This window comes from Tachysurus vachellii, chromosome 3 (assembly GCF_030014155.1).
Source record: "Tachysurus vachellii isolate PV-2020 chromosome 3, HZAU_Pvac_v1, whole genome shotgun sequence".
Classification (NCBI taxonomy): domain Eukaryota; kingdom Metazoa; phylum Chordata; class Actinopteri; order Siluriformes; family Bagridae; genus Tachysurus; species Tachysurus vachellii.
Genome location: NC_083462.1, coordinates 14,333,862 through 14,355,428, shown reverse-complemented (window position 1 = coordinate 14,355,428; position 21,567 = coordinate 14,333,862). Strand labels below are relative to the sequence as shown.

General features: G+C 38.7%; 1 protein-coding gene across 1 annotated transcript in view; it reads right to left on the bottom strand.

The window, feature by feature from the left end:
- Positions 1-710: 710 nt before the first annotated feature.
- efna3a (ephrin-A3a) overlaps positions 711-21,567 on the bottom strand; it is an 82,598-nt gene continuing 61,741 nt past the window's right edge. The window contains exons 2-5 of the mRNA XM_060864917.1: positions 5,582-5,883; positions 4,590-4,655; positions 4,132-4,203; positions 711-2,668 (exon numbers count right to left, since the gene is read on the bottom strand). Coding sequence (XP_060720900.1) covers positions 2,550-2,668; positions 4,132-4,203; positions 4,590-4,655; positions 5,582-5,883 — 559 coding nt within the window. The 3' untranslated portion in view covers positions 711-2,549. The remainder of the gene's footprint in view (positions 2,669-4,131; positions 4,204-4,589; positions 4,656-5,581; positions 5,884-21,567) is intronic.

The following is a 21,567-nucleotide window of genomic DNA, read 5'->3' as shown; positions in this document are numbered from 1 at the left end:
AGGTACAAATAACATCCAATTAAATATTAAATAAAACAAAACAAAAATGAAATGAAATTCAATTAAATTGCACCTACAGTATATGCACATATAAATCTCCCTGAACAAGGATAAAGCAGTGTTTCAAGAGAAATGGATGGATGGATGGATGGATTGATGGATGGCTGGATGAATGAATAAGTGAATGAACAAATGACCGAATGAATGATTGAATGAACTGATGGGTTTATAGATGATTGATGCTTACAGACTTGCAGATGCAGTTCATTATAACGTGTCACTGTGGCTCTCAGAGACCCACAGAGGAATTGGGTAATCGAGAGAAGTGAGAGGTTTTCAGGCCCATGTTGTTGGGCTGGTATTTATATTTGTTCCTATATTTATGTTTCAAACTAATTAAAGTGGACTAACAATATAATATTTAGGAAAGAGAGATTCAGTGGCTAGCGCTCTCTATCTCCCACATACAAACACACATCTACTAACTGTTAACAGTTTGGTGTGTATTTATAGTCATTTGGAGGAGTGAATCATCTTCTCCATCTCAAGTGCAATAACACGGTTTGAGTTTTAAGAGCAACTGCTCAGTTCATCAGTGTCCAAGATAAAGGTGGCTGCAAGTAGCACCTTCTTCATGACACACTGGTATTTTTTTACTCGGTCAGTTCGTCCTGCAGTGACAGGTTCACGAGTTCTAATATTAACGCCTGTCCAGAAAGTATTTATATATTTGTTTAATCAATTTTCTCAAAGAAAACAAACCAGGTAGTTTGTGTTGTGACTAGAAATAGCATCAGGTCATACAAAAAGAGATTTCATTTAATGCACAGTAAAGTGTTAGATGCATATACATAATTTTGTCATTGACATGAAATGCCCTTTTATGCTTCTCTCCATTTCCAAATGATGACTGCAGTCAAATTAAAGGTACAATGTTTTATTGTCAGTTTTATTTATTTTTTTATTGTCATTCATGAATCCTTGACGTTTTAGTCATTCTACTCATAAGTAAGCATGACTGGCACTATAGTTTCCAACAATAAATACTGTCAATATCTCCCACAAAACTGCCCCGGTGTCTCACACTCTTGCATATTGAAAAGTTACAAATGTGGACCTAAACATGTATGAAAATCCTGAAATGCACACACACTCCCTTGCAACATTCCCCCAAAAATGCACACTTGTAACACACATACACATATTTAAATACATTCTTGCCAAGCTCTTAAACTTGTATATAAGAATAGAAGTGCAGCAAAATGAATCAATGACCTCTTTTCAAATGCAATCCTGACACTTGCCCTAAATATACAAACTGTATTAAAGAACAGAGAGAGAGAGAGAGAGAGAGAGAGAGAGAGAGCGATGAAGGTGATATTCATATGATATGCACGTTACCTGGGGGAAAGACACAAATACCAAAATAAAAAAATTCCTTTATCAGAAACACTGAAGAAACAAAATTTCCCACAGTTCTGTGTTGTTGACTATGTCCCGTTTCTCTGATTCTCGTCCTACGACATTTTTCCACTGTATATCGATCCTCACACCGATCATCTTCGAGTCAGTCGAGTTACCAAACATATAAATACCGTTCAATAAATAAAGCACCAAATGACACAAGAATTCTGTTACTAAATGTAAACTGTACAGTAAAGCATGTTTCCAAACTGCGGTTCTTTAATATAAAACAGTGATCTGCACTTTACTACTCACATCCTGTTACAAAATGGTCGCTATGCTAAACAGTGACATGCCTTCTCGGGCATGGGATATTCTACAGGGGGATTTCCTGGGTGGTAGAACATTACAGGAACTCACCTGGAAATAGGTTCATTAATTTATCATTTGCTTCCCATTCGTTGTAAAGACTTTGTTGGGAAGTCTGACTGGTAGAAAGAGAATTTAGACAGGTCATGAGGTCATGAAGAATGTGATGACCGGCTTAACCCTGTGTTGCTTAGCAATATTTTCATATTTTAGCAAATACATGAGCAAGCAGAATTCCTCGTTCCATTGCACTGGGAACGCATTTTTTACGAAAGTACCAAAATTGTGACTTCTTGTACGTCTGGATGCAATCGTGTAGAGGATCTACTTGGCCTTTATCACCAAGCTGCTTATTGATACCTCTAGTACAAACACAGTTCTGGAGTTCAGAAGCTCACACTGTCCAATAATGTCCACTTTACATATGAGCAGCGTGAGACCCTCAGAGCCTCCTTTAAAATCCAGATGAAGATGTAGTTGTGTAGTTGCTTCAATATTCCATTCAACGTCTTCATTCTTTTATCCTAAGGAGAACATTGTAGCTGATGTTTCAGCAAAAGGCAAGTTCACATATCAACATACAAAGATTCAATCATCTATCCATCCATCTACCATCTGTCCATCTACCATCCATCCAATTGAGGGCATTTTGGGATCAGTCATTTTTGTCCAGCCCTCGGTCCCAAAGGCCACTGTTTGAGTGTGTAGGAGATCTACTGCTATATTTTCCTATGAGTTCTATGAGTAGGTTTGAAAAGTTACAAGGGAGACCGTGGCTAGGAGATGAGAAGCGAACCCAGGAGCAACATCACGACGGTCATCAGCAGACGATCTCTAGAGGGACTGCTGCCGCTGACGCTCTTCTCCAGTTTGGGGATGTTGTGGTCAAACTCATCTAGTGCCGTGAGAAAGAGACAACAGTCAGAGATGACAAACAACAACTCAGATATATATTGATCTGAAAATGAAGACCCTTTCTGCAGTAATTTGTACCACGGTATATCAGCAAGAGTTCTAACTCAGGATATTTATTCAGAATTGTGTTACACACATTGTGAGGATTTAAAACCAGAATTGAGCACACAGATATTTAGACTACAGATTTAAGAGCTGTTCAGAGAGTTGCAACACAGCTGGAAGATTTCTGTGTCGTGAGGTCAGAATCAGCTCGAGCGAGAAGCAGTGATACGTCCAGCTCTGCTGTCTGTTCATTTGGTGCAGCTCTTATACATCACACCTTAAATCTTGGACTGAAAATCCAAAATATAGAATATCACATGAGATTCATATTAACTACGATAACATGATGCTAATAATAAACAAATAGTCTTTTCCATATCTTTTATCTCGAGAAGTGAATATATTATAGAGCTAATTATGTACAACACTTAATTAAAGTGAGCTATTAGCATAAGCTTGCTCAGGTTATTGTTTAATGCTTCTGTGCTAATTCCTTACAGGAGAGTTCAGAGAATAGCTTTGATTTTTTTTAATCTATTAAGACATTTAAAAGCATTATATAAAAAAAACACATCTCACACACACATTACAGTTTCATGACCTTGATTTAGAGGACACATAACCATTACATTCTGCCTTTTTAAAGCATTGTAAATTTTAGTTGTTTAAAATGATGCCATGGGGCATTAAGATGGTTAGAGGAAAGAAAATATATGTTATACAACCACTTTGTGGGTCATACATGGATATGTAAAGGTTTCTACTTTAATTCCAAACATACAAACCCACAAAGGAAAAAACAACCTCTAAAGTGCATTTGATGCCCAGGGAAATTGTGTCCTGTTGTTGTGTAGTACCATGTGCGCTCACCGAGAATCCAGGAATTATGTCACACTGCAGACCTGGAGGCAGGGGGCTTTTAAAAAGTGTCTGTGTGAAATTAATGACTCTTTGTGTGTGTGTGTGTGTGTGTGTGTGTGTGTGTGTGTGTGTGTATGTGTGTGATTTACGCTTTGGTGTCAGGTGCCACATGTACAAACAGCAATAATCTCTTTCTGGCAGGTGAGGCTACAATGATGTGTGTTGGGTGAAAGATAATAAAGTGATGGATTGATCGCTGGTGTAAGCTTAAATAACACAGGACCATGGAAACACTGCAGGACCAGAGAGCCTGGCAGAAATATCTACACAATGTAACGCAACTACAAAATGCACAATTAACATACACAGTGCTGAGGGATGGTTTTGTGTTTGAGACACACACGTGTTTAACTTTGAGTATATATGTGTGTGTGCATATGTGTATGTTTGAGTGTGTGTGTGTGTTTATGTATGTGTGTGTGTATATGTGTATGAGTGTGTCTTTGTGTGTGTGTGTGTGTGTGTGTGTGCACTCACCAATGTTGTGTATTTTAGGTCTGGTTGTGTAGTCAGGAGGGTTCTGGTCTGCATCATCACCTGCATGTGATACTGCAGAAGAAATGAACACCAGCTGAAATGTCATCTCAACCAATCCAGGTCAGTGTTGTAAATCAGCGTCGCTTCTTATATGATAAATGCAGCGCTGGCCTGCTACGGCTCTCGGGAGATGCAGCGGTGAGGTGTTTTTTTCATCTCCTGCATCCCTGATTCTATTTTAACACTGACTTTAACATTATTGAGTCTCCCCTGGAGAGAATGACAGCACTGAGTGTCTAATGAGGGTGTAGATGGATCCTGGAGGCTCTCCAATGCAGAACACTCACAATTCCTTTGTGTTCTTAACGTGCTTTAATGCATGAAGTATTAAAGCATTAGATCGAGTTTGTTATCTAACGTAAATGTGTACTGTGTATGTGAAAAAGCTCTGAACTCACGTGTAGAACAGCACACAAACACCCTCAGTCTTAAACAGCTGTGGCCATGATGATGGGTGGGTGTAGCTACAAAACACACACACACACACACACACACACACACACACACACACACACACACTACATTAGAATAGCATATTGCATTGTGGTGGAAACCCTGCATACATATTAGGCTTTTAAAAATATGAGCACCCAGGAGAGAGGATGCAGCAAGCAGACATGGAGGCAAAAATGCGTCATGTTATACAGTAGTATAAAGTGGTGTCATAAACCCAGGGATAAGCATGTAGGTACAACACAGGACTGCAACCATCACATTTCAGTGACTGTGAAGTTTTGGAGGAATCGACTGCACATTGTTCTGTTTGTTAAGCTTCCAAACACTCAACAAATATTTTGATCAGAACCCTGGGCTCTGCGAAAGTACATTACATTTAAACCTCCTAGCACTAATCGTTCTGATTACTCCACAGTTCTGGCATCTACTGATCATGGAAATCGTATTTTGTTTAAGCGATGTGACACGTAGGGATGTGGTAAATATTACAATTCATTAAGATTAAGTGAGATGTTCCAGCTTCTGTTCCAGCATGATCCAGTTGACATAGAAGACAGCAAGGGTTTAATACTGTAATAAACAAATAAATAAAAAGTAATTTAGCTACTCTAACAGTAAGTTCTTTTCTTAGTGATGGTAGCATGCATCGTTTCCTTGTACACTTTAAATTCATTACAATTTGGCAGTAATGCTGCTTTTCCATCAGTAGATTAAATCTGTAAATGTGATTTTTTTTTCTCCTAACCAGTCATTAACCAGGTCACTAAAATACTGAACCCAAAGCATTTCTTTATACATCACAACAACATGAAAGGAAGTTGATGTTATCAGCTTTGAATGGCACTTATCTAATATTGAAGATATTGAATTAATAAATAATCATGCTAGTTAGCTAATACAGAAAAAATGGTTTATATTGGCTAACAATGCTTACATATGTAGTAATACTCGTGCCCCACGTTGAACTCATAGCCGAGCGAGAAGGCACTGTAGCGTTGAAACTTCTCAGAGAATTTAATTGGTGCGTGTGGTGCGTGTGGGCGGTTGCACTCCCAACGCTTGAAGCCCATCTGCGGGTCACAGGTGCGATAGCCACGATAGCTAACCATGTATAGTACATACTGCTCAGCCACACCTCGCTCTAGCACCCCCCGCTGGCTGGTGTTGTAGTGCGGGCAGTAGATGTCCAGGTAGTCATTGACGTTGACCTGCACGGTGTAGCCCTCTCTCCGTAAACTGCGTGGGAAAAGAGCAAGAGAAAACAGATTACAGATATTTTCAAGTCAGTATCCACTTACTGAGGTATTCACAAATATCTGAGCAGAAAGAAAGAAAAAATACTCCACATCAACCTGTTTTGGGGAAATAGCAGGATTCCAGGATAACAGGATCCTACTTCTAAGAAGCTCTATTACATTATGTTCCTCAGGAAAAGAATAACTATATAGATTTAACTATAAAGATTAAAATGCTCTCTCAATGTCAACCACGTTCAGTAAATTCTGTTGCACCACTTGGGAGGTGAATAAATGCCACTTTGGAACAATTGTCAAATATATGCCTGATTTGTATATTTAAAAAAAATTTGCCCTTGTCAGGTCCTTATTGTCAGTGTCCCTAGACTCAGTAAGCAAGAGTTACTCGACATGTAACAGCCTGGATGTAATACTGAGCCACATCCTACAAAACACAGAAAGCATAGTTTCTTATTTCTCAAAACCAGATCGCTTCTATGTCTTTTGTTCAAACTGTGTTTCTACAATAATATCAACATTAAAGTCTGTTTATAAAGTCACAGTACCTGTAAGTACTGAAAGTCATCAACCTTGACAAAATGTTTAAGAGTATCTGATCTTTTGCCAGACTTGAATGTTTTTAAGGAGCTCCTACACAAAGGTGGACGTGTAAATAGTGCTGCAGTGTCTTGTCATGTATGGATAATGAAATCATTTCATCCCAGAAGCTTACTTTAAACAATTCCCTCAAAGTGTTTTAGTCATCACAGCACTACGTCAGCATTGGTTAAAGTAGTAAATGGCATCTAATCATTGTCAGAGAGGCGATGACTTTATTTATTAATTGATTTATTGACAAAATGTAATCTTTGTGAGTCTTTTGGTGAATTATTTGTACATACACATTGTGTGTTACAGGAACACTGCATTTCTCCTTTCTTACACCGTACACTTATAACTGTTCTGCTAACGCTGCATCAGACAAAGCAGGTGCTAAAGAAGTATTTGTGACCTTAGCATTATGAGGTTCTAGCAGGGTTAAGAAAGAATGGGAGATCGAACCATATAATACTTTATGTTAGGGATTCCATGTTTAATATGATCAATGTGTGAAGGGACGTCAGAAACTCTAGGATTAGTAATCACTCCAAATGCAAGACCTTTTACTTGGGCCAAAGGCTGCTAGATATCCTTAAATCCTGCACAAATGTAAACTTACTAAACAGAAAGCTAGAATAACTATAACATAACTAATATAATGGATGGATTAAATATCACAGATTAGTCAATTTAAACATTCACGTCATCAATCACAGATCCCAAACTAAGGGATTTGAGGTGACATGATTTATAAATAGATTTGTGAGAAAAATTAATATCCCACATAAAACGTATTACTGTGAATTTTGTTTTCTGTTATTTTCAAATGATGCTTTCAAACAAGCCACATTGAAATGAAAAGTATGTTGTATTTTATTTTATTTATTTTTTTTCTATCCTGAAATGCTGCACTAGTGTCAAAGCTGAGCAAAAAAAAAAAACTTCTGCTGCTTCACAAAAACCCTTGTGAAAATCTACTAGAACATTTAGTCAAGTTCTAAATGATGAATCAGGAATAAAATGATGAAGTGTGGTGAAAGCTTTGGATTGCAGAATATTCATAACGTCCATTTTAGTGTCATTTTGATTCCGTTGATCATCCACAAAAGCACACGAGAAGACAGAGAATCCTTTAGATTCACTTTGTCAGCACTTTGTCAGCCATTTCTAACTGTATAATGAAAATGTTGTTTTCTACTTTATCTGCCTCTGTTTGCTGTTGCATCACTCTCCCATGGGCAATAGCCTGCAATAAAGTTAATGAAAATACAGAGAATAATTAATGTTGAGCAATGTATAATAATGAGCAGCTCCTTGGTGAGGAACACAGAGCCGCTGCTGTGCCTTCTTTACTAATGGTGCGATGTTGACAAAGAGGCAGAGGGTGACCTGACTCGTTGACCTTTCCATAATATATGTTCTGGTTACCTCAAAAAAGAAGATAACAAAAGCTAAATTTTCAAGTGAACCATGTGAGAACACATTTAAAACAGTAGGTGGCAGTAATTCATCTCATTTTAGCTATAACTGTACTATTTATTTTTGGTCCAAGAAACAGAAAACATGCAATCAAAAGTTACTTACACAAAACCACAAATACAGCTTTTGTCTATCACATATACTTTAATACTAGGTCGAGCCTCATCGGATTACTCAAATACAGAATAAGGACCAGAAATGGCACTCACTCTAAATACTCACAATACATTTCCTTTGCTTTTAGACCAGTATTTGTTTTTTCACCTCTTTTTCCACAAACAAATTTCCAAGCTTTCTGTCCATTGCACATGTTAACTGCATGTCATTAATTTATTTTAAAGTTTATTACGTTTATGCAGAGGTGGGAGTAAGTCACACGTGTGCAAGTCTCAAATTTGTGACTTAAGTCTGACTCGAGTCAAGTCATATGACTCGAGTCCCCCATCTCTGTGTTTATGAAGGGCTTAAATACTAAATAAAAAAAATTGAGCATTGTTTGTCAAAGGTTGTGGAGCATGAAGATAAGAGCTGTTCATTAACAAACAAAAGGAATGAGAGAGTCACACTGTGATTTACACAGCTTACATCTTACGCTACACTAATATGTTTTTTTTTTTTTTAAAAAAAGGCACAGTGGGAAGTGTTGTTGCCTCACAGCTTCAGGGTCCCAGGTTCGGCTATGAGCTCGAGTTACAGCTTGCACAGTGTGTTTCATGTGGGTTTACTCTGCATTCTCCAGTTTCTTTCTACCTACTGATAGGTGAAATGGCTACGCTCAATTGTGTGTGTGTGCATGCTGCTCTGAAAGCACTGGGTGGTGCACCCATCAGCGGTGTGTTCCCAGCTCACTCTTGTGTTCCCAGGAGAGGCTCCAGGACTCACTGTGACTTTCAACAGGAGAAAGCAGTTACCGTGTGCTTTAAGTTGCTCTATCTTGAATTTATTCTCTTCTGCCAAGGTAGGATACTGACTTTTCTGTTCTATCTGCTAGACTCTAGACCTAGAGTTGTGTACCTCCAGACAGTTTTAGACTGATGGTATATTCTTAGTCCATGACCTAGTGAGCCAGTATCGCATTAATGGTGACTTCATAAGCACTTTCGTAAATTGCTCTGGATAATGGAGTCTGCCAAATGCTGTAAATGTAAATTTACTGAAGATGAATGATTGAATGAAATGAGCATTACTGATACCCTCAGTGACACTGAGACATTCAGGCCACAGTTTGTTCTCTCAACAGACTGTACAATGACAGTGTGATATGATTAGAGCAGACTGGTGGAGGTCACACACCTCCAGCAAGTTTCTCTGTGATGAGTTACTAATACTTGAGATGTGACCTTTTAACATAGTGAACTCTTACAGAAAGTCCAAACTTGGTGATTATATTTGGTAATAACGGGAAGACGTTTGAAGGATAGACATAAATTGCTCCAGCTTCAATTTCTCTTCACGCACATCACAGGGGACTTCATATGGACCTTCAACACCACCTGTCTGCATCTCATCCTCACCACCTTCAACAGGGGGACAACAAAGCGCATCCTGACCAGCTGTCTCGCTCTATGGTACAGTGACCATACAGCTGAGAAGGATTTCACAGTCTCTTACATTGAAAACTGGTGTTTCCTATCATAAACCCTGCATCTGCAAGGCCACTGATATTGTGGACCCTTCTCATGGACCCATCATCTTCCAAACCCTCCCAAGTATCACTAGTGCCGGCATCAATGAACATTGAAATTACCACATAGGCAATGATATTATATTATATTATTATAAAATATCATACTGATACAGGACACTTTTTTACTGCCCATATTGTTGCTTCAAATGCTTTTCTACACAAATTGTGTCATGGTCCTGAAAAAACAACACTTTCTCCCATGTATATGAATTATATAATCAAAACATAAAATAAAATAAAACCCAAATTGCTTGATTAACTGCTTTAATTTCATCTCCTGTTTTCAGTCTAAAGGCACACTAGGGGTTGTAAGTATGCCATAACAAATATAAGAAATCACCAATACAGGACACTCTCAGGACACCACAGAGGTCCAAAGGTACATTTACATTTACAGCATTGTTGCTTGGTGAAGATCTAGATAATTGGGGACAGGTCCATTTTTATTCTCACCTAATAGTTTTAGTCTATTTACTGAATAATCTATAGGACACTACACGGGCAAAACTTTGTGGACACCTAGCAATCAAACTAATATCATTTTATCCCTATCTTCACTCCAAATTTAGTCTAAATCCTCACTCCAGATTTAGTCAATAACCTTATTCCAGATTTAGTCCCTATCTTCACTCCAGTTATAGTCAATATCCTCCCTCCAGATTTAGTCCCAATCTTCACTTCAGATTTAGTCCCTATCCTCACTAATGATTTAGTCAATATCCTCACTCCAGATTTAGTCCATATCTTCACTTCAGATTTAGTCCCTGTCCTCACTAGTAATTTAGTCTCTATCCTCACTCCTGATTTAGTCCATATCCTCACGCCATATTTAGTCCTCCTATCCTGGCCTTTCACTAGATGTTGGAGCATGGCTGAATTTATGTTCATTCAGCCACAAGGGCATTGTGATATTAAAGCTCTGTGCAGGACACTTGGTTGTTCCACTTCAACCTTGGCAAACCATGTCTTCGTGGTCCCCCCCAGGTTTGGGTCCGTAGTTCCCGTGAAGGGAAATTCAGACCCTAGATCCTCTCTATCATAAGTTTGTTTTTTATTTTTCAGCCTGAGGACATACTGACAGCTCTACTGAGCAGCTAATTGGTCCAATTACCTTTGGTTCCTTTAAAAGGGTAGGCCATATATATGGAAAATGCTGAACACCTGAATGGACTTCCCATTCCACACTGCATTAACACTGTGATTCAAAAATGATTTGGTCTCCCACCGTGTGCTCATTATCCTCATTGTTCATTGTTGTGCAGCCTCACCATCTACCAGACTAGAGCCCCTGCGGTTAGCACTTTTAGTATTATCAGTAAAATCTTTCTAAAAATACTAATAATTATGAACTATAATTCATTTAATGGTCTTTCCTTACAGTTCATGAACAATCTACTAGTTTTGTCATCCCAGTTCTTTGTCCAGCATGCAGTGGTTTGAACAGGTTTCTATAGAAATTAAGAAAGAATAAATCCAGAAAATTACCTTTGTGTTCTCCGGTTTAATCTAACGGTCCAAAACCTTACATTTAAGTAGACTGGCTACAATAAATTGCACTCGCTGTCTCATTTATGGTGCATTTCTGCCTTTTGCCTGGTAAAGCTCTACCATGACTATAATCAGGATAAAGTGCTTACTCAAAAATAAATCCTGAAGGAGATTGATTGGTGTATCCATTTTATTATGCAGTGAACGTGAGACAGAAAGAGGAGGAGCAACTCAGCAAATCACTATGACCAAGGGTTAATAAATCCAGTCAACACAAGCAACTCAGCAGGAAATCCTGTTGACAAGCATCACAACATTGACTTAGATTTGGCAGGTTAGATGCCTAAATATTTTATTGACACTTTAATTCGAGAATGTGATTAACTGCTTCTTTGTAAGCAACCTGAATTGTTGAGAGATCATTGCTGGGCCTGTATGGTGTTCCAGACATCCCAAGGAAATTCTCCATGACACTATGTTAATTGTGTATATTGACAAAATATCGATACACTTTGCCTGACCACATTTTGCTTGATTGCAATGTTTTTGCTGGAAAAGCATCATTTTCAAAGCTGAAAGTTTTATCAGACACCCATTTCCTTCCCATGGTGCAGAAAAAAAAATGGTGGCAGTACAGCCTGAACCACGAATGCTAAAGGAATGGCAAAGAGATGTTATAGGGATTTCAATACCATGGCTACATCATTACCATCTCTATAAAATGCAAGCAGGTTAAGTTGGATTCCTGCAACCTCATAAGCCTTTGAGAAGCTAAAAGAAAGATTCACCACAGGACTCTTGCCAGAAAACATCCATTTGTCATCAAGGTAGAAGGAGTGGATCTCAGAGCTGCCCTATCACAACACCAAGGTAATCCACCAAATCATTTCACCTCTTTTCCAAACTGTTTTCCACAGAGAGAGGATTTATGATGCAATAAATATGGAGCTCATTGCTGTCAGGCTCGTGCTTAAAAAGTTCAGACTTTGGCTTGTGGGCCTCAGCAGCTGCTGTTCTTAAAACAGACCGCTGTAATTCTGAAACATTAAACCTTCCATAAGACAATCGCTGACGTTGGCCGTATTCTTTCCTACGTTTTACCAGTTCATGCCGATTAGATTGTAGGAATTAAAAAACTTAATTTTTTTCTTATATCGATAAAAAAGTGTCAAAATTATAAAAGTACTGAAAGCATTATTCTGCTGAAACAGCAGGCAGATAACATTGATAATCTTTGGGTATTCAAATTCTATAAACATTTGCTATATTTACACTGTATAATTTGTAAAAGTTGAATAAATAGAAGGTGTGGACAAATCACTAGACTGGAATAAGCAGATTACGTGTCTATGAAAATCAGATCATGGCTATTTTTTTCTAGCTGCCTGTACGGTCATTCAGAATGGTTTTGATAAAGAGGACATATATGTTCTTATTAATGTACAGTGTGACAGAATATCAACTTTTTAGCAAAATGTCTGCCAACATTTTTCATACTTATCATACTACTCATTCTTTTTTTTAAAGATAGCCTTTAAGAATGCCTTTGAAAAAAGCAGAACATATTGAAATCATTGGAAGGACCAGGAAGTAATAATAGTAAAGAAAATAAAAACAATATTACTATGATATAAAACAGGAAAACAAACATAACAGGAATAAGGATAAAACAATGATATGATATTTCCTAAGTGGAAATGTGTGGCAGAAAATGTGGAGGATTATTTGTGTTTTAATATAAATAAGGAGACTGTTCTTGAGGTGAAGGAAAGCTTTATTGGTAGTGTTTATCATATGAGATACAGACAACAGTGTGGAATCTAAAGTGACATCAAGGCTTCTACCATGAGCTGAGCTGGAGATGCAAATCATTATGGCCTTGAATTTATTGTGACCTTAGCTGAGTTAGACAGTCAACTAGCACAGATTGGAGACGGGTAATTGTGTTTGAAAATCTGTATTTCTTCGTCATACACGATATAGTTGATAACATCAATTAATATGCATATATGTAACAAATAACAGTGGGCCCAGAACTGAGCCTTGGGGAACACCATGAGAGGTGAAACTTGTCTGCCCTAAACCTATCAAGTAGCATACATAGTATATGGTTGTTGAAATGATGCGCATTAGGCACGTTAATTAGCATGGTTACATGACAAGTAATCTTTTCCGTTTCAAAAACACTCAGCTACTTGAAAATACAGCTAAAATATATATTAATATAAACCACAAAGTAAAACTATTTTATAACACTGAAGAGGAATCCTCTAGTGCCAATTATTATTAATGTGGCGTTTATTACTCCCCTCAATTGCTGAGACAAGTTAGCCAAGGTTTTAGGAACTAGAGGTGAATGAGCATGGCACTGGCTAAGAAGGCTCTGCCAGGGCCGTCACTGTTATCTCCGCATTGTTGGACATGGAGAGTCCACCCTTGTCAAAGATTGGATTTGTCTTTGGAGCAGTCACGTTACAATACCATGAGGCATGCCTTTGACCAAGTAATTGATAGACAGCAAACGCAGCCTATTGTTAAGCTATCCCAAACATATTTTTCAATTATTAAGGAAAAAGTGACGCATGTCGAGATGGTGAATCCTCTGGCCAACCTACAAAAGCAGCATTACACTTTAATCATGTTCCCCTTTTAAACAATTGTCTCTGACCTCATCAAGCCATTAGAAAGTTGCACTGCGACAATATCTTTGTGCTAGTCCTGGTGGATTATGCAATGCGATATCCATAAGCAGTGCTTCTGTTCAGCATTTCAGCCCCCAGGGCAGTGGAGGCACTCGTCTGTGTGATCTTGTAAGTCCGGATCCCAAAAGAGATCCTGAAAGACCGGTGCATCTTTACGTCACGAACACTAGGTGAGCTTTGCGAATAATTCATACTATTGATTATATTATACATCACATTATATTCATATTAATAATTCACATTGTTGATTAAATCAATTGACACCTGTGTTTACCATCTGCAAATAGATGGCCCAGTGGAGCGGTTTTATTTCGATGCTAACAACATGATTTGTAAGTTTATAAGGTCCACAAGGTTTTCCTTGGGCATCTTAGACATAATCAAAAGAGAAGAAATGAGAAAAAGACCTTCTGAGTCCTTCTAAAAATTAAATTCAGCATGTTCTGGACCTGAGAGCACAACTCCACAGTTTTTGTGTGGACTTGAGAAAACTCAATGCAATGTCTAAATTTGATGCATATCTAATCATAGCTCAATTTATTAGATGCGACTAGCTTTTATTCTTCAATGGACTTAACCAAACAATACTGACAGATTCCCTTGACTCCAATATTACTAGAAAAAAAACCCAGCATTTTCCACTCCATTTCAAATACACCAATTTGTCACCTTCAGTTTGGGTTATTAAGAGCAACAGCAATGTTTCAGGATCCTCTGCCTGCATATGCCACTGCTTACTTAGATGACATAATCATTTGTATTAATGATTTTCAGGAGCATTTACGACATCTGATGGCTTCCTTGAGATCCTTGAGATGGTAAAAACAGCAAACCTAAACAATTATGCAATTGGATGAATTGAAAGTATGATATCTGGGCTTCCACATGGGACAGGTTGATAAGACGGCAGAGAGAAACCCAAGATCAAACAGATAACGAGGCAGTTCCTGGTTCCGGATGGCAGGAGTTCCAGATCCGGTCCGGTGGACGTAGCCACTTAGATTGTGTTGTCTTTCCGCTAGCTAAACCATAAACCATAAAAGTAAATAAGGTCACTGGTATGAAAACCAAACAATCTCTGGAACAGGTTAGACAATACACAATGCTAAGGGTTGGTAACGATGGCGATAAATACAGAGAATATTGTGCGCAAAGTAAGTGTGGGTTGAAAGTCCTTTTATACTGTGAGCTGTAATCTTAAACAGGTTTGTAATTGATATGATGGTGAGCTTGAACACTTCTGTTACTTTTGGCATTGTAGTCTGCGGTGGCCATGTTTGTAGGTTTTGTAAGTTTTGTACTCCGGATTGTTTGGTTGCACTCAAGACTTTTGTACATTATGCCATTATATATTTTTAATTTTCCTTTGATTGGAGCATGACATGATTGATAAAGCATGCTTCCACAGTCTACACTAGCTAAACAGTATTTTATACTCACATGGCATGTGACCAAGTTTTCCACCAAAAATCGTTGGTGTAAAAAGTTATAGTCCTCTATAACTAATATTTAATTCTTTGATAGAACTGACCAATCTTTTAAAATAACTATTTCTTCATGAAGCCAAAAAGATAGGTCAAACAAAAAAGAACAGAAGTAGTCGCGCCCCCATCTAAATGGTTAACAGACCGAAGCTACAGTCAGAGAAGAGCAGATCTGCCAACATACCCTACCCCAATGACAGAAACAATACAGCTCTCTTTCTATCAAGTCTGGCCTGTATAATCAGTGAAACCAGAACAGCAAAGATTAGGGTGTGAAGTAGAATAGAAAAGAAGCTTTTATTTTGTCACACATACATTATAATGCAGTGAAATTCTTCCTTGTAATATCCTAACTTGGGGTCAGAGCAAATGATCAGCCATGATACATGGAGCGGGTTAAGAGCCTTGCACAAGGGACCGACAGTGGCAGCTTGGCAGTGCTGGGGCTTGAACCCTGATCCTCCATTCAACAGTCCAGAGCCTTAACCACTTGTGAGACCATTGCTGCAAGGTTTTTACTTAACCCTTATTATCAAGTTGAAGTTAGAGCACAAGGTCAGCCATGGCACGGCACACCTGGAGCTGGTGGGGCTTAGGGCCTTGCTCAAGGGTCCAAAGTTGACCGCTTGGCAGCTGGATTTGGTTTGAACACCGACCTTCTGATCAGTAACCCGGCGCCTTAGCCGCTGGGCCACCATGTTATTGCCATCATATTATCTGATGTGTGAGATAAAATCATGTAAAACAATACAAATCACAGCCTTCCATAAGATTACCTGAGAGTCAGGTGTTACAACACCGTGGCTTGGTGGGGTTAGAAAATTCAGGCCAGACTGGGTTTCAGGTTAAAGGTGTCTGCATTTTACAGCTATGCGCTGGCTTTTTTCAGCTGTTTGGCAAAACAACCTTTTGCACTCAGCAGTATGATTACCAAATTGTACATTAACTGAAATGAGATAATGCAATAAATAGAAAACATTTGCAGTGATTGGCTGTTATCGCCTTGGGTTGTAGACTCAAAACACTGTGGAAGTCCATTATTAAACATAATATTTGTAAATCATCAATATTATCTTCTCTTTAAAGATTTTTTCAAAGGTATCAGAGAGGTTTTTGAGGACATCACTGGTAACAGCTTATTCTGACACATTGCTAATCTAATGGACCGATGTTTTACGGATAAAATTCTGAATTAAATTAAAGTGAGCTGTAAGCGTTGCAGGTGAAAGCTTAGTCAGCGTTTCTTTTAACCACGGGTTGTCAACTTTTATTGCTCACTGACCCCATTTTTCTTGCCTGTTACATCCAACCTAGATCATTACTTAGATTTGATGTGCACAAGGACACTGAAAGCTGCGTAAGATTAATAACTACCAGCAAATGGACGCATTCATCCGTTTTGTTGCATTTCACGTCTGCGGTCTGGTGTAACATGGGCATACAGTAGGAGCAGCTGCATATACAGAATATTCAAAAGCACTGGTAGAAATCTTCTGTGACTCCCTCTTTACCTCTCAGATTCAAGCTCACACCCTTCCTATTGGGAGTCCGACACCTTAATCACTAGGTTACCCCCTGTATGGTGTATCATAGTCTTAGTCTTTTGGTATTTTCCGGTTTAAAATTGTCTCTTAATTTTATGTTATACTGTATTACATTGAACTAAATCTAAACAATCTGCAAGTCAAAATCATTTCTATGCACCTCCTTGTTACTTTTTCATGCTTAAAGGCAAGTGCTTATGTTTAAAGGCTGGGGGCAACTTCGGAGGTGTAAACTACACACAGGTAATTTGCATAATCTGCATGGGGCATGCAATAAAAATTGACTTTGTGTATGTGTGTGTATGTGTTTGTGATTTGACTCTCAATAGGATTCTGCATCTGTTGTCTTTAGGCATTCTGGCTTATTATCAGCAGTAACACAGCACAAAGGGATCTATTTGTATTTTCAACATTTTGCAGTGTCTCTCTGTCCTTCACCGTGGAAAACACTGCTTAAAGATGATGGCTGAAAGACAAAAATGCTACTGCAGGCTACTTCTGGAAGGAAATTTGTAGCATGTCTTTCTGTACTGTGCAGATTAATCTGACAGCAGCAAGAGCCATGTAATACATATTCAATGGGAATTCAGGGCTGTGTCCCAAACCACATTCAATGCACTAAACAGTACACTGAGGTCACGAACGATATAGTAACAGTCTAATGTAGAATATGGCTCGGTGTTTGTAAGAATAGAATTATCAGTAGTTATTTATCATCCATTTAGGTTCATAGGTTTAGGTTTGACCTGTTCAACAAGATAGAAAGCTTAAAAGCCACCACACCTGAGTCCATTTTCACCTGTCACTGTGTAGTAGGGGTTTTTGTTCATAAAGTTGATGACATTCGACGTATCTCACCTATCCTCTGAACCATCACCTGGACACAGAGCTGGGAATTACTTTCACCGGATTATCAGGGCGACTCCCAGCAGTTCAGGAATATTCTACACGTTTTTGTAATCAGATTAAATAATCTTTTTTTCGATTTTTTAATGGAAAAAAGATTATTTAATCTGATTACAAAAGTGTTCTTAAAGCCGCTGATAGTAAGATTTAGGCTTTTAGCCAAAAAGTATTTTGAAACAGCATTACACAACAAACTGTGTGCAGAGATTAATCTACTTGTGATGTGAGAAGCAAGAGTGTACTGTACAATTCAATAGCATAAGCATCATGCATCTTAGACAGGTGTATTATAGCGTAACACGATTGGCACAAGTATCCTGAACCTCAACACGTATGTAGATTTAAGTAACTTAGACACTGCTTTAGCCGTTGTTCCTACATACGTTCGTATGCTAGCGTCTTGCCACGTTTGAAGGGTCCAGAATTGTTTGTAAGCCGATGAGAGTCTATGTGGAGACGGAGCTTTACCTTGATAATCTGCTGTAACCTGCTTTATGTTCAACTCAACACAAAATGTGCTGCGTTACAGATATTTCAACATATCACAGGTGTGCAGAAATAGAGATAAACCTGCACGGCTCGTAACTACAGGAAGCTTTAATAAATAGTGATATGCACAACAACCATAGTAACAGCTTTATATTATTAATTCAGACAGGAGATTATAAAAAATATTTCTACAACCAGAACATCTGCAAAGTGACATAAAGACTGTGAGGAACTCACAGATGCTGGTGTAAGACTTCATATGAGGCTTATTAATAAAACAGAGCAAACAGTCCAAAGCAGCAGGCGATAATCACTTATAAAAACTGGCAGAAAATCAAGAGCCAATGAGCGAGGGCAATGGAACAAAATCCCCAAATAAATAGCAAAACCCCAGAAACAGACAAAAGTCATACACAGTGAACACAATAGGAAACAGCAAGAGAACAACAACTTGATATGTGGCAGGGCTAACAATACTTCATGTCTAAACATCTGAAAACACCAGTTTTAAAATGTCCCCAATGGCAGGAAAAGACCAGGAAGTATTCTGGTGAGGGCTCCCTCTTGAGGGTCGGAGGAAGAATTGCTGATGGAGCCGTTACAAGGACAAAAATCACAAAAATCCAGTACAAACATTCATTCATTCATTCATCTTCTACCGCTTATCCGAACTACCTCGGGTCACGGGGAGCCTGTGCCTATCTCAGGCGTCATTGGGCATCAAGGCAGGATACACCCTGGACGGTGTGCCAACCCATCGCAGGGCACACACACACACTCATTCACTCACGCAATCACACACTAGGGACAATTTTCCAGAGATGCCAATCAACCTACCATGCATGTCTTTGGACCGGGGAGGAAACCGGAGTACCTGGAGGAAACCCCCGAGGCACGGGGAGAACATGCAAACTCCACACACACAAGGTGGAGGCAGGAATCGAACCCCGACCCTGGAGGTGTGAGGCGAACGTGCTAACCACTAAGCCACCGTGCCCCCCAGTACAAACATATTCATGATAAATTGATTATGTAGCATAATGTAAGCTAAACCAAAGTGACCAAAAGACACCTGAAACTAGCTGACTTTCCTCGTAACTGATAATATAAATACACAATCCCAAATCCAGCTACAAATCTAATGACAAAATTAACCTTAGTTCCGATTCAGACCTGTGTTCCCCTGTAAGTCCTGGCTGATCTGAATGTCAGTATTTTTTGTCGGTGCTGATTACAGGTGTGAACAGGTTCCAGGGCGTCTCGGTGATTCGCTGTAATCCGATCACACAAACACACAAACATCTGGTGGTCATCTGTGACACATAACATTTGTAGTATGAACACAAATATTCTAATTCCAATTTAATTTATTTGTATAGCGCTTTTAACTTCCCATTGTCTCAAATCAGCTTTACAGAAGTATGGAAACAGAAGAGAGAATATATGTATATATATATATATATATATATATATATATATATATATATATATATATATATATATATATATATATATATATAATAATAAGAAGAAGAAGAAGAACAAATAAGAATAAAAATAAATAAATGAATACATATAATTAAAGTTTAAAATTAATTTTAAAATATTAATTTAAAATTTTAAATATTATATATCTATCCCTAATGATCAAGCTGGAGGTGATGGCAGCAAGAAATCTGCTGAGATGAAAAACTCCCTGAGATGAGATGAGGAAGAAACCTTGAGAGGAACCAAGCTCAGAAGTGAACCTCATCCTCATTTGTGTGACACTGGACAGGAAATGATGTAAATGTAAATAATGTTCTTTCTACAACAGTTTATAACTAATGAGTTCACCACAGACCTGATTGCTGATAAAGACCAGACCCTACAGCTGACACAACATTGGTACAAAGAAAGATTGACAGTCTCCGGGTGGCTCCATCCACAACAATCCCATGAGACACTGGATCAATCCCTGGCAGAGTGACCACAGAGTGACGAGACTCCAAACAGGGGTAGAACATCAGGGTTGATAAAGTAGGTCCGTTAGAAGAGACGATCAGGCTAGGAACTCGGAACACTGGGAGTTCGGTAGTGGCATATATAGCTCAACAGAGAGAGGGGGGGATTGGACAAAAACATTCTGATGATCCGTGGACAGCAGGGGTTTGGGAGTTTAAGAATCGAGCTGAACTTTAAAGTTCTTCACAGCAGAGACAACAACAGCTATTTTTGTAGCTTCTTCTTCTGAGATTCGTGGAAGATTTCTGCCTAAAAACAAATGAAGCCAGATGACGGACGTAATAAAGTGGTGTCTGGAGACACTTTCGGAATGTCTGGTGTAAACATCTATACCTTCCTGCTGTCCACTTGTGCTCGGATCACTTGAGACAGATGTTAATAATCCCAGGAGAGTTCAAAGCTAAGACTGTGAAAGTGATCTGGAGATCTGGGTTATGATTTGCTTTGCAATGTTTATGCTAGGGTTTATGACAAACTGTACTGAGTGAGCTGGAACTCTCGAACAGGACACAACTGTTGCTCTCAAAAAGCCATGAGGAAAAGGCTGGACACCTACATTAGTTTAAATCACAATATGAAATTCACTTTGTCAACTTTGTGTTCGTAATTAAAGTTATCCGAGTCAGCATTTGCCAAGGATGGATTAAAGAAGTTTAAAAAATTGAATTAAAAATGAAGCTTTAAAAATATGATTTGCAAGATATACTAGAACTGGGATTATTGTATGGAAGTTGTATTATCTGTGGTTCAGGACGTGCCCCAGGCCTCTGCTGGGTTTGAGAGGTTACTGTATATCAAAAGAAGCTGAAGGTGCAGTTCTGAAGACAGAAAAACGATGATCAGTACATCTTAGACCAGTGAGAAAAACTCTACAGACTGGACACCTTCACTACCATGAGAGAATTTGCTCCAGGCTCAGAAAAGACAACTGTGGCTCTAAATGGATCTGTGCAGATTATCTCTGGCTTTACCTGACAAATTGTACTGGGAAATAAAAAAAAAAGTCATCACTATTCCCATCTGTAGCTTGAAATTACTTGCAAAGAGTCTTTGAGCTGAGGACTTCGAGTGAAAAGGGGACGGCGTAGCAGGAGTTCCAGCTCAGTCAACTGAAAAAAGGTGGAAGGAGGAGGTCCTGGTTGCTCTGGTAACAGCTGCGACAGAGAGAAATGCGTATCCGATAATTGCAGTCCTGTTTCGATCTCTCACCATCCTCATCGCTATCCCCGAGGACAAAGGTTGCCAAGTTGCTAGTCAAATTTTTAAATATGTGCACTGACTTCATAGAGCACATGTAGAGAG